Source organism: Lepidochelys kempii, chromosome 3, assembly GCF_965140265.1.
Source record: "Lepidochelys kempii isolate rLepKem1 chromosome 3, rLepKem1.hap2, whole genome shotgun sequence".
Classification (NCBI taxonomy): Eukaryota; Metazoa; Chordata; order Testudines; family Cheloniidae; genus Lepidochelys; species Lepidochelys kempii.
Genome location: NC_133258.1, coordinates 102,316,049 through 102,329,111, shown reverse-complemented (window position 1 = coordinate 102,329,111; position 13,063 = coordinate 102,316,049). Strand labels below are relative to the sequence as shown.

Below are 13,063 nucleotides of genomic sequence, written 5' to 3'. Positions count from 1 at the left end.
CATTAAAAGTACATGTATAAGTGCTTTGCTGCATCCCTTGTCTACTGAGGAAAGCTTTAGCAGCTATACCAGTATTGTTATATAGGTATAGTAATATTCCATGAGATAAATTCAGAGCCTGCCTATACCCCCTCCTCTCCTTCAGGTTTCAGAGTAGCAGCCGTGTTAGTCTGTATTCGCAAAAAGAAAAGGAAGACTTGTGGCATCTTCGAGACTAACAAATCTGAGCATAAGCTTTCATCAGCTACAGCATCCGATGAAGTGAGCTGTAGCTCACGAAAGCTTATGCTCAAATAAATTGGTTAGTCTCTAAGGTGCCACAAGTCCTCCTTTTCTTTTTCCCCTCCTTCAGTACAGGTGGTGCAAACTGCAGCCCTGTTTTCCAACAAGGGCAGTTATGTCTGAGGGAAGATGGACCCCCAGCAGGTGGGAGTGAAGGAGAGAGATGCCTGCATCCCCTGTGGGTTCCACAATGGGGTGTTAACTTTAATTTAGTCAGGGCTCCCTAAGAGTCAATGGTGGAAGCTAAAGAGAAGATCAGCTGTTTCAAGGTCTCTCTCACTCTTGTAAAACACTAGGAGTACTAGTGGCACCTTGGAGACTAACCAATTTAAGGTGCCACTAGTACTCCTTTTCTTTTTGCGAATACCGACTAACATGACTGCTACTCTGAAACTTGTAAAACACAGACTCCGGTCAGCTCCAGGTCCCCACAGAGCAGGAATTTGGTGCGTTTTTGCAGCACTGTGACTCATCCATTCCCCATGCCCTAGGCATCCAGCAGCCCTGGGATATGCCAATAGAGGCTGGCATATCTGGGGCTGAATAGCGCTATGTGCCTGAAAGAGATGTAAGCATGGGGAAGAAGATGAGGTGAATGCAGGTTTTGTGGTGCTGTGGAGGACAGACTTTCAGCTTTCCTCTGCCTGTAAAACAAGCAAAAGTGAGGTAATGTAAAACAATACTATATATATATATATATATATATAAACTTTGAAATGAAGCTAAAATCAGCATTTGAAATCAAGTGCTGTTTGTAGGGAAATCCATGCGATTCAGATTCTTTCTATCCCAGTTCACCATATTTCCTAAACATTGCAGTCTCCATGCAGTGAGGCCGGAATTATCCAGAAACATAGACTAGCGCCTATTAAACTCTGATTAAGAAATGGGTCCACTAACATGGTTTTATCTCCAGCACAGTAGAGGCCATAGTTTTCCACTGCTGTCTTTATTCCAGAGCCTAATCCTCTAGACCCTTACTCATGGGAGTAGTTCCATTGTAGTCAGTGAGGAAGGGTTTTCAGGGTCGTGCCCCTGTTTTGTTCTTGCCCCCATCTGAGTGGAAGAAATGAGGAGAATGGATACATTAAGTTTTATGATCTCTTAGACTGTATTTTTTTCTTGTCTAACTGACTATTGTATGGACATTATTTAAAAATATTTGACAAGTTAAGGTGTTCTTTGCCAAAGCTTAAGTGTATTGGGACAGCACAAAGGGGAAAGACTTGGTCATTGATGTAAAGCAATTTGCTTTGATTACCTAAATTGAACTTTATGCTAACACTTGTTGATCTGAAAATAGAGCTAATCCAGGGTTTAACACACACTGTGATAAGCATGTTCCTCCATTAAGGTCCAAACACAAAGTAGGGCTTTTGGGACGCAAACATTTTTAAAGGGAAAAATATGAAAAAGGAAAGGCACCCACAACATATTTTATATTTGTGGAGATAGCAACTTTTCTGGCTTGCTAGGACATTTCTATTTGGGAGTCAGAAAAACTGAAGTACCTATAGAATAGCCAGTGTATAATTATAATGGATTGTTCAGTTCAATAGGTCATAAATAAAATAAAACAGACACTAAAAATCCCCTATTTTTATTTTCTTAGGAATTGCTGGAGTCTCCTTTGTGAGGCGACATAGTTGAGTTTGCTTTCATTGATTCAAAGAAAGCAAAACAAAAAAAATTGTGAGTAAAGATTAAAAACTCCTCTTTGTTTCTTCCGTATCACTGTGGAGATGGATAATTGTTGTGCATTTTAAAGAAGAAAAAGAGAGGAACTGAGCAAGGAAAAATCATTATCCTGTGTATAAATATTTAGTCATTTCATGAATGTAAATTAAAACATAGTAAAATCCTCTGTGCTCAGTCCTGTAAGCACTCCCTACAGGGCTCCTATTGGGCAAGATCCTCTAGCTATCTACTTATGACAGGTTTCAGAGTAGCAGCTGTGTTAGTCTGTATCCGCAAAAAGAAAAGGAGTACTTGTGGCACCTTAGAGACTAACAAATTTATTTGAGCATAAGCTTTCGTGAGCTACAGCTCACTTCATCGGATGCATTCAGTGGAAAATACAGTGGGGAGATTTATATACACAGAGAACATGAAACAATGGGTGTTACCATACACACTGTAACAAGAGTGATCAGGTAAGGTGAGCTATTACCAGCAGGAGAGCGGGGTGGAGGGGGGGGAACCTACTTATGTGGCTCTTATTACTGTAGTATCTGAGTACCTCACAATATTTAAGGTACAATACCCCGTGAGGCAGGGAAGTGCTATTATCCCATTTGACAGAGGACTGGGGCCACACAGGAATTGAATGCAGGTCTCCATGTCCCAGGCCAGCACTCCAGTCACTGGACCATCCTTCCTCTCAGGAATTGGCACCCAATGCAGCTAAGGGAAGATGTAGGTCTCTGATTTTCATGGCACTGTACACTGCACCAGTCCAGAGGAGCAACTTAGGATAGCCTTAGGGCTACTCTAACTTGTGCAAGCTGTTAAGGCAGCCAAGGATCACCAGTGCCCAAGGACACTCCAACCACACCCCTTCTTCCTCAGCTACACAGCCTATGCTGAGGCTGCAGAAAGAAGAAGGTGCATATTGCCAGCTAGGGTACTGGTGGATCCTCAGTCTAACAGGCCATTGAAACTGGGTTCTGAAGTGAAGTATCTGACATTTGCATTTGCAAAGGTGTTTTTTTAACCTGAATTAATTGGCACTAAATTAAATTGAGTTAAAACCAGAACAAAAACTCTAGCCATCCCTTTGGACAACAGCCTGCCAAAAGAATGGTGTCAAATGAACTCAGAAGTGATGAGGGTGCTATTTTTGGACTTGGGAGGTCGAGGTTCAAGTCCCTGCTCCAGCCCAGATTTCCTGCGTGTCCTAGGGCAAGCCATCTAGGCTACGCCTTTGCTTCCAAACAAGTGTGTGTTGGGATGGGGGAGTTACAGCATGATTATCCCACTGTAAAAACACACCACTGTGGCAGTGAAGACATAGCCTTAGTCTTGCCGTGCTTCACTTCCTCATCTATAAAATCCTCCTGGCAAGGGTTTTGTGAGGATGAATACATTAAGGATTGTGAAGTGCTCAAATATGATGGTAATAATGGGGACCACATAAGTACCTTTGGGCTTGTCTACATGGGGAAATTGACTGCAACTGCTCTCCATGTGCGGAATTCTGGAATAATTACATTGCTTTGGAAGTGCGCTAATTATTCTGGAATCACATGGAGAGCTGCTTCCGAATAGCATATGCTGCAATAGCCATTCCATTCCATTGCCCTGTGTAGACAAACCTGACAGATAGTCTCTGATTGCTTTATTTACACAGCCCAAAAAGGGGGTGGTTTTGATCAATGTAGCTTGAGTGAGTTAATTTAACTCAATTAAAAATTTGCCTTAACGTCCATGTAGACACAGTTTATCACTTTAAAGATGGTTTGATCTGGTCATGTTGTAGCGTAGACATCTGGAGGAGCATTAAGAGGAATTTTCAAACGAGTTAACTTAATTGAACTATCAATTGAAAAAAACATGTTTTATTTTACCTGTATAGACATGGCCAAAGTGAAATTCTGTTGCACCCACCAAGTTTCTTCTGGCTATATCTAATCCTCATAGAGATATACACAGAAAAGTAAACACTATTTTTAGTTACCTGGCTATATGCATGCGCAACCGTTCCTACAGATGTTTAGCACTCACTGAGTAGGGGGAAAGATTAGACAGTTTGCAACCCAGGGTGTTCTGAGTTCCATAAAACCTGATTTTCTAATGAGGTGAAAAATAACCTGGGATCAGATTGCCAACCCTGTAACTATTAAGCAATTTATTATCAACTCAGAAGGTCTGAGGGAGCTTCCAGTTGCAACTGGACACTTTCCATGGTCGTCAAACCTTCTATGACAATCCAGACCATGCTAAGCGTTCATAAAACACACTTGCGATTGTATTAGTATTCACTGAGATTGCTAGTATGCCTCCCTCTTTCTTTCATTCCTCTCCCACGCTGAGAATCATTCCTTATTCATATCAACACTGTGCCGAACACGTTCCCCTAAATGGAATATTCATCCCTCTAACACTTCATGAACCCCCTAATCTGTACTGGAAAGTGATGTTTCACATACAATAGAACAATTTGTAAGGCACTGTAGCAGGCATCCTGCATAAGAGCTGGACTTCAGCAGTGATCACATGTGTCAGTATTGAAGATGGAGCATATTACTATTGCCATTTATGGGCTTGATTGAAAAATGGTTTGTATAGCACTTACATGGCAATTTCACAGAGGTCAAATTAGATTCCACCTCCATTCCTCTCTCAGTACACAGAAGGCACTGAAATCACTGCTGTATTTGTATAGTCAGAAAGTCCCAGTACACTGGGTCAAATTCCTCATTCTTTGGTCCCTCTCCTGTGAAGTGTGAATATTCTAGAAGTGGGATGGGATCAACCAAAAGGAGGGATTCTACCAATTCAAAAAATGGATGCATTTATTCAGGAAAAAGGTAGAATCTCACATCTGGAGAGGCCTTGGTAGTGCATTGTACAGAAGAGGAAAGAAAGGTACAGGCACTGTCAAAAGATACACACTGTGCAGCAAACAAGACTGTTGTTATACTCCACTTTACACACTGAATTGCAGGCAAGACAATGCCACGGGTGCATGCAACTCTAACACAGCACTTAAGAAAGTGAGAATAGTTACACAGTACCAGGAAAAGCAAACATTTTCTGAGAACATTCAACTCCATGCATGTGTAGATATTGTGCCAATTTCTGATTTCCATATACATAATAATATCTACCTTTTCATCCATAGATCTCAATGTACTATACAAAAGGAGGACAATATCATTATCCCCATTTTACAGACAAGGAAACTGAGGCACAGACAGTTGAAGTGACTTGCCCAAGGTCACCAGCCAAGCCAAGCGTAGAACCCAGATGTTCTGAGTCCTAGGGTAGCATGCTATTTACTAGACTACACGGCCTTCCTAAATCAGATATAACTCTATCAAACTCCAGATTTACATCTCTCGTACTGAAGTGACCCATTAGGTGCAAAGGGGAGGGTAAATTAAAATTGACAGAGGCCACTTTCAGGTACACTACAGGCAGGTCTACACTTATGGTGGCATGTAAAGTACAGACACTGCACACCCAGCTGGCGTGGGTACAAATGGTAGTGTAGGCAGTGAGGCACCACGTCAGTGAGTGGAGTGCAGACACGCTAGAACATTAGGGTATGTACCCTTTACAGGGGTATGTACCCTACACAGCTCACTACGTGCCCAAGCCATGCCTCTCATGTCTAAGCATGTATTTTGCTTCCTCATGGGTATTACTTTCTACATGTGAGCTGCCTATCTCTCACTACTGCATGTAGCTCCAGTGTATCTACCACCATAACATCATAGAATCTAGGCACCAAGGAGTTCTGGATAATTTTATATCTTATTCCTAGGGACCTGCAAATTCACGGCCATGAAAAACGCGTCATGGACCGTGAAATCTGGTCTCCCCCGGTGAAATCTGGTCTTTTGTGTACTTTTACCCTACACTATACAGATTTCACAGGGGAGGCCAATGTTTCTCAAACTAGGGGGTCCTGACCCAAAAGGGATTTGCACGGGGGGTTCGCAAGGTTATTTTAGGGGGGTTGCAGTATTGCCACCCTTACTTCTGTGCTGCCTTCAGAGCTGGGCGCCTGGCCAACAGCCACCAATCTCCGGCTGCCCAGCTCTGAAGGCAGTACAGAAGTAAGGGAGGCAATATCATACCATGCCACCCTTACTTCTGCGCTGCTGTCTTCAGAGCTGGGTGGCTGGAGAGTGGTGGCTGCTGACTTAAGGCTCAGCTCTGCAAGCAGCAGCGCGGAAGTAAGGATGGCAATACCATACCATGGCATCCTTACTTCTATGCTGCTGCTGGCGGCAGCGCTGCCTTCAGAGCTGGGCTCCTGGCCAGCAGCCACCGCTCTCTAACTGCCCAGCTCTGAAGGCAGCACCACTGCAGCGGCAGCGCAGAAGTAAAGGTAGCAGTACCGCAACCCCCCCTACTATAAGCTTGTGACCACCGCACAATTCTTTTTTGGGTCAGGACCCCTACAATTACAACACTGTGAAATTTCAGATTTAAAGAGCTGAAATCATGAAATTTATTATTTATAAAATCCTACAACCGTGAAATTTACCAACATGAATTTGGTAGGGCTGTATTTATTCCTGCAGCTTCTGCTCCATGAAACTTCCCTGAACTCCTGACTTGACTTTGCAGAGTTGTCACTGTGATGCCTCCAACTCCACGGAATGGGAACCAAGATAGCAAGTTGAAAGGAAACAGTTGTTGGATGGAACAGTGCAAGGGTTTTGCAGCTGGTGTATCAGAATGCCTTTGCTCCTCCTCTAAAAGCATTACGCACATCCATAAATAGAATCATAAAATAATAGAATATCAGGGTTAGAAGGGACCTCAGGAGGTCATCTAGTCCAACCCCCTGCTCAAAGCAGGAACAATCCCCAACTAAATCATCCCAGCCAGGGCTTTGTCAAGCCTGACCTTAAAAACTTCTAGGGAAGGAGATTCCACCACCTCCCTAGGTAATGCATTCCAGTGTTTCACCACCCTCATAGTGAAAAAGTTTTTCCTAATATCCAACCTAAATCTCCCCACTGCAACTTGAGACCATTACTCCTTGTTCTGTCATCTGCTACCACTGAGAACAGTCTAGAGCCATCCTCTTTGGAACCCCCTTTTAGGTAGTTGAAAGCAGCTATCAAATCTCCCCTCATTCTTCTCTTCCATAGACTAAACATCCCCAGTTCCCTCAGCCTCGCCTCATAAGTCATGTGTTCCAGACCCCTAATCATTTTTGTTGCCCTCCGCTGGACTCTTTCCAATTTTTCCAATCCTTCTTGTAGTGTGGGGCCCAAAACTGGACACAGTACTCCAGATGAGGCCTCACCAATGTCGAATAGAGGGGAACGATCACGTTCCTTGATCTGCTGGCAATGCCCCTACTTATACATCCCAAAATGCCATTGGCCTTCTTGGCAACAAGGGCACACTGTTGACTCATATCCAACTTCTCGTCCACAGTAACCCCTAGGTCCTTTTCTGCACAACTGCTGCCGAGCCATTCGGTCCCTAGTCTGTAGCGGTGCATTGGATTCTTCCGTCCTAAGTGCAGTACTCTGCACTTGTCCTTGTTGAACCTCATCAGATTTCTTTTGGCCCAATCCTCCAATTTGTCTAGGTCCCTCTGTATCCTATCCCTGCCCTCCAGCATATCTACCTCTCCTCCCAGTTTCGTGTCATCTGCAAACTTGCTGAGGGTGCAATCCACACCATCCTCCAGATCATTTATGAAGATATTGAACAAAACCGGCCCCAGGACTGACCCCTGGGGTACTCCACTTGACACCGGCTGCCAACTAGACATGGAGCCATTGATCACTACCCATTGAGCCCGACAATCTAGCCAGCTTTCTATCCACCTTATAGTCCATTCATCCAGCCCATACTTCTTTAACTTGCTGGCAAGAATACTGTGGGAGACGGTGTCAAAAGCTTTGCTAAAGTCAAGGAACAACACGTCCACTGCTTTCCCCTTATCCACAGAGCCAGTTATCTTGTCATAGAAGGCAATTAGATTAGTCAGGCATGACTTGCCCTTGGTGAATCCATGCTGACTGTTCCTGATCACTTTCCTCTCCTCTAAGTGCTTCAGAATTGATTCCTTGAGGACCTGCTCCATGATTTTTCCAGGGACTGAAGTGAGGCTGACTGGCCTGTAGTTCCCAGGATCCTCCTTCTTCCCTTTTTTAAAGATGGGCACTACATTAGCCTTTTTCCAGTCATCCAGGACCTCCCCCGATCGCCATGAGTTTTCAAAGATAATGACCAATGGCTCTGCAATCACATCAGCCAACTGCCTCAGCACCTCAGATGCATTGCATCCAGCCCCATGGACTTGTGCTCGTCCAGCTTTTCTAAATAGTCCCGAACTTCTCCACAGAGGGCTGGTCACCTCCTCCCCATGCTGTGCTGCCCAGTGCAGTAGTCTGGGAGCTGACCTTGTTCGTGAAGACAGAGGCAAAAAAAGCATTGAGTACATTAGCTTTTTCCACATCCTCTGTCACGAGGTTCGCAAAAAGAAAAGGAGTACTTGTGGCACCTTAGAGACTAACCAATTTATTTGAGCATGAGCTTTCGTGAGCTACAGCTCACTTCATCGGATGCATACCGTGGAAACTGCAGAAGACATTATATACACACAGAGACCATGAAACAATACCTCCTCCCACCCCACTGTCCTGCTGGTCATAGCTTATCTAAAGTGATCATCAAGTTGGGCCATTTCCAGCACGAATACAGACTAACACGGCTGTTACTCTGAAACCTGTCATGAGGTTGCCTCCCTCATTCAGTAAGGGGCCCACACTTTCCTTGACTTTCTTCTTGTTGCTAACATACCTGAAGAAACCCTTCTTGTTACTCTTAACATCTCTTGCTAGCTGCAACTCCAGGTGTGATTTGGCCTTCCTGATTTCACTCCTGCAAGCCCGAGCAATATTTTTATACTCTTCCCTGGTCATTTGTCCAATCTTCCACTTCTTGTAGGCTTCTTTTTTGTATTTAAGAGCAGCAAGGATTTCACTGTTAAGCCAAGCTGGTCGCCTGCCATATTTACTATTCTTTCTACACATCGGGATGGTTTGTCCCTGTAACCTCAATAAGGATTCTTTAAAATACATCTCTTTCCATTTCTTGACATGAACTTCCATTCCTTGTTGTGCACATGCTTAGAGACATGCTTTTCAGAGGCAGAGGTTCTTGTGTACTGTGAGCTTTGTTTTTTGCATGTTTTTGGGAGCAGTCTCACCGTGCATGTTTTCTTACATGATCGTAATTCAGCCCAGAATGTGCAAAATAGAATTATCTCTCTCTGCTCCCCTGCCCCCCACTTATGTTTCTTCTTTTCTATATTCACCCTGGGTACTAACTTTAATCACAGGATTATACAGTAACTAGAGCTGTAGCTGCCCTGAATGCAAATATCTTTTATGTAATTAATCAGGTGTTTGAATGCCTGAATAAAAATATTCAGAAATAGCCCATCAAATAAGCAGAACCCTATCTTTCAGTGTAGTATTGGGCTTTAGTTTTAGAACCTTGGAAATCTTCCACCAATCAACTTTAAAGCCTTCTGTAGTACTTGTAATACAGTGTAAATATACTGGCAGGTAAAGTTTCAAAGAAAAGTTTGTACTGGGAATCATTTGATGGAAAACATTTCTTAAACTGGAGAAGAATAGCTTACTGGTTGAAGAATGCCTGATTTGAAAGAGCTACTAGACTCACTGGAACCTCAGATTCAAAGTCATTAGGCCTTTAATCCTTCCAAAGTAGATAAATTGAGCCATTTACTGTGTGAGCCTTTTTAAGATCAGACCTTAAAAAACAAGGTACTGTCTGCTCAGTGTGGACATTAAAGATCCCATGACACCTTTCATTGTAAGGGTTTGTTCTGCAACCACTGGAAAATTTTTACTCTCCTCCCACACTTGTGCAGCATGTTCACTGCCTGATTGCTTCTTCCCACCCCAGAGCTGGGTGATTCATTTCAATGGTTCAGTATGTATAGTAGGGGATCCCTGAAATGGAAAGGTACGTAAATGTAAAATACTATTGGGTCTGACTCCCCATTTATACTGTTGTAATCAGAAGCAACATCACTGAAGTCAGTAGAATTTATACCCTTATAAAGTGGTGCAGGAGGAGAATCAACCCTGTTACTTACAAAGGAAAATGCCTTTCTGGTGACCTGCTACTGAAGAAAGACTCATTTAGCAGTAGCAAATCGAGGATGCATTCTTTGACATGGCACAGGCCAGTTAAGATATGGATGTATAAGGAAAATTTACATGGGGCTTACTTTTCCTCTACTAGGCCTGTTTTACACCACTGTAACTCTTTTGCTTTAAGGGAGCTACTCCTGTCTTACACCAGTTTAAGTGAGCAGAAAATTAAGCCTATAGTGTACAAGTATAGTCAACATACAAGGGGCGGTCAGCTCATCACAGCAGCTGGGTTGGGAGGCATCAGCAAACCAGTTACAGCTCCCTAACACCCCCAGCTGGGAAGCTGCAGGCAGCTTCCACTTCCTTCATGCTATGCTGTCTGAGCAGGGCAAAAGGAGCAGAGCTGGGCTAAGAATCTGGCTGAAGGATGTAAAGCCCAACATGCACATTTTAAGTGGAAAATGTAAGTCCAAGCAGGAGAAAGCATTTCCTTCAATTTGAAGAACCGTTGTACCCAACTCCTCAAATTTGCCCATGATTTTATAAACAGCTGGAAATGAGCCTGGCATTGCCATGTGAGTGAGTTCTTTTGAACAGAAAGGAAGCCGCAGTCTTAAACACTGAAAATAATAAAAGAAGTTCTTACAGTTTGTTTTGTTCCTTCCATTTAATAGATGAAGGAGTCCTGTAGCAAAGGAGACCTGCTGGCTAAACCTGATCCAAGAACCTTCTGGAATAGAGCTGACTCAGGTAAGGATGGAACTCAAAGTACATGTAAACACACAAGGATGTATTCTGCAGAAAGAGGGCTTTCCCTTTTGATATAGTTCTTTTCAAGGGTTACGTACTTTGTACTAAAGCCAAGCAAAAATCAATTATTTTTAATATAGAAATGAAGTGTAACAGACATCCTCTCACACACATAGTGTTTGCTGGTAAAAACAATGTTCCAGAAAATAGGATTTAGCATATTATGTGGTTGGATATATAATGATTCCCGTGGAATAATGCCATAACATAATGATGCAAAACAAAATTACTACAGCAAAACTGTTTTACAAACTCTGGGCCAAATTCTACCATTGAGCCACTGTGTAAATACAGTTCCCATTAACTTCTATAAAGAGTCATAAGGACACATCCAAAGTCAAAATTAGACACTATCTGTCCCCAGTTGAGCAAAACATCTGAGTACTGTGTTAAGGTTTAAGCACATAAATAGCCCCACTGGCTTCAAAAAGAGAAAGAAAGTGAAGGTGGTATAAACTGAATAAAGTGAGATAGCCAGGCAGTTGGTGTGCTCTGAACGCCAATCATTATTAGACCAAACTCACAATCTCGTCACTGTTATGCCGTCTGACCTTCTGTTTTGATTTCTTGTCCTCTCTACCTGTTGTCTTGGCATATGCATAGGCCTTGTCCACAGGAGAAAGCTGTTGTGATGATTAGAGTAATGATACTGTAGATAGTAGATTTTGCTGACAGTTTGGATAGGGAACAACTATGTTAAAACTTTTTTTTTTATTTGTAAATGTTCTCTAGCCACCAATGGTTCCATTTAATAAGGCCTTAAAAATAACTCACCGCTTCAGTTAGCTAAAGTTTATTAAAACCCACTTGCCTTTTCCTATCAATTAAAGTATAGCAAAAGTCTAGCCCTATAGCCAATCAACACACTCTTGTGAAAATGCCAGAGGGTTAGAACTAAGAAAACTGAAAAACAAGTTAAACGGTTTTCAGAGTAGCAGCCGTGTTAGTCTGTATTCGCAAAAAGAAAAGGAGTACTTGTGGCACCTTAGCGACTAACCAATTTATTTGAGCAGTGTCTTTTTTCAGGTAATTTCCTTGGGTAGAGCAACAAATATCAGGCAGTCTCGTTTAACACCTGAGTGAAGGTTCCCAGTCCCTTAAGACAGGACTGATGTAACTCTACTTTGATTCTAGTTACATATTAGCTTTTGATTACTCTTTAGGACTTGGAACCAGGGGTTTGAAAACTAGAGCTTGAACTCTTGCTTTCCGCTGTGGTTCCAAGCCCAGCGTAGACAGGATCTATGGCATTGTCTTTTTACATTCTGTTTGCACTACAGAAACGGCGGTCTTTAAGGATTCCAGCTGTGAAGAGAGGAGCACAACTGTTTTAAGGCAACTTGGTCTTATCTGCAAAAAGAAAAGGAGTACTTGTGGCTGTGTAGTCTCTAAGGTGCCACAAGTACTCCTTTTCTTTTTGCGAATACAGACTAACACGGCTGTTACTCTGAAATTGGTCTTATCTGGGAAACCATCTCAGCTTTGTCTGATGGGAATTTCTATTCACCTGTTAAACAAGACTGTCTGTTAAGGGCTGTACCTAAGCAACCTGAAAAGAGATGCTGTTTTAACCTGATCCTTGGGTTATTTTGTTGCAGCCCTCCAGTGGCACTTTTATAGACATATGTTAATTGGCTGTGGGGCTGGACAATTGCTACTCTTCAGTATATATGAAAATGGGGGAGCTGTAATGAACATTAACCAATTGTAGCAGTAAATGCTCTCTACATTCTTTTTAAGTGGAGACTGTGCGATCTCCTCTGTGAAAATGGTAGGGAATTCTCCCATCTGAGGTCTTGCACCACTGCTACAAATAGAAACACTTCTGCAGGCCAGCCACCAGTGTTTCTACCATTGTCTCCTCTGGACTGCTTTAGGCAAGGTGAGATGATCAAAACGGTCGTGCCCAGGCTGCACTAGAATGTCTGCCCATTGCTACTTTTGGGCACGTCTACACTACAAACTTTTGCTGATGGAAGTTTGATCAGCATGAAGCCGCTGCAGTTAGTATATCGCTTGTGCACTTGCATACTTTGGCACTGTGAATACTCACCAGGAATGCTTGTTTCGATGCATAGTGCAGTGCACCATTGTTAGGTATTCCAGTATGCAACTTGCCACCATCCAGCACTCTGTCTTTTGGG

General features: G+C 42.9%; 1 protein-coding gene across 3 annotated transcripts in view; it reads left to right on the top strand.

The window, feature by feature from the left end:
- LOC140909033 (uncharacterized) overlaps positions 1-13,063 on the top strand; it is a 100,916-nt gene that overhangs the window by 74,766 nt on the left and 13,087 nt on the right. For all 3 annotated transcript variants that reach the window (XM_073337362.1, XM_073337361.1, XM_073337360.1), the window contains exon 3: positions 10,784-10,859. In XM_073337362.1, the coding sequence (XP_073193463.1) occupies positions 10,784-10,859 (76 nt within the window). The remainder of the gene's footprint in view (positions 1-10,783; positions 10,860-13,063) is intronic.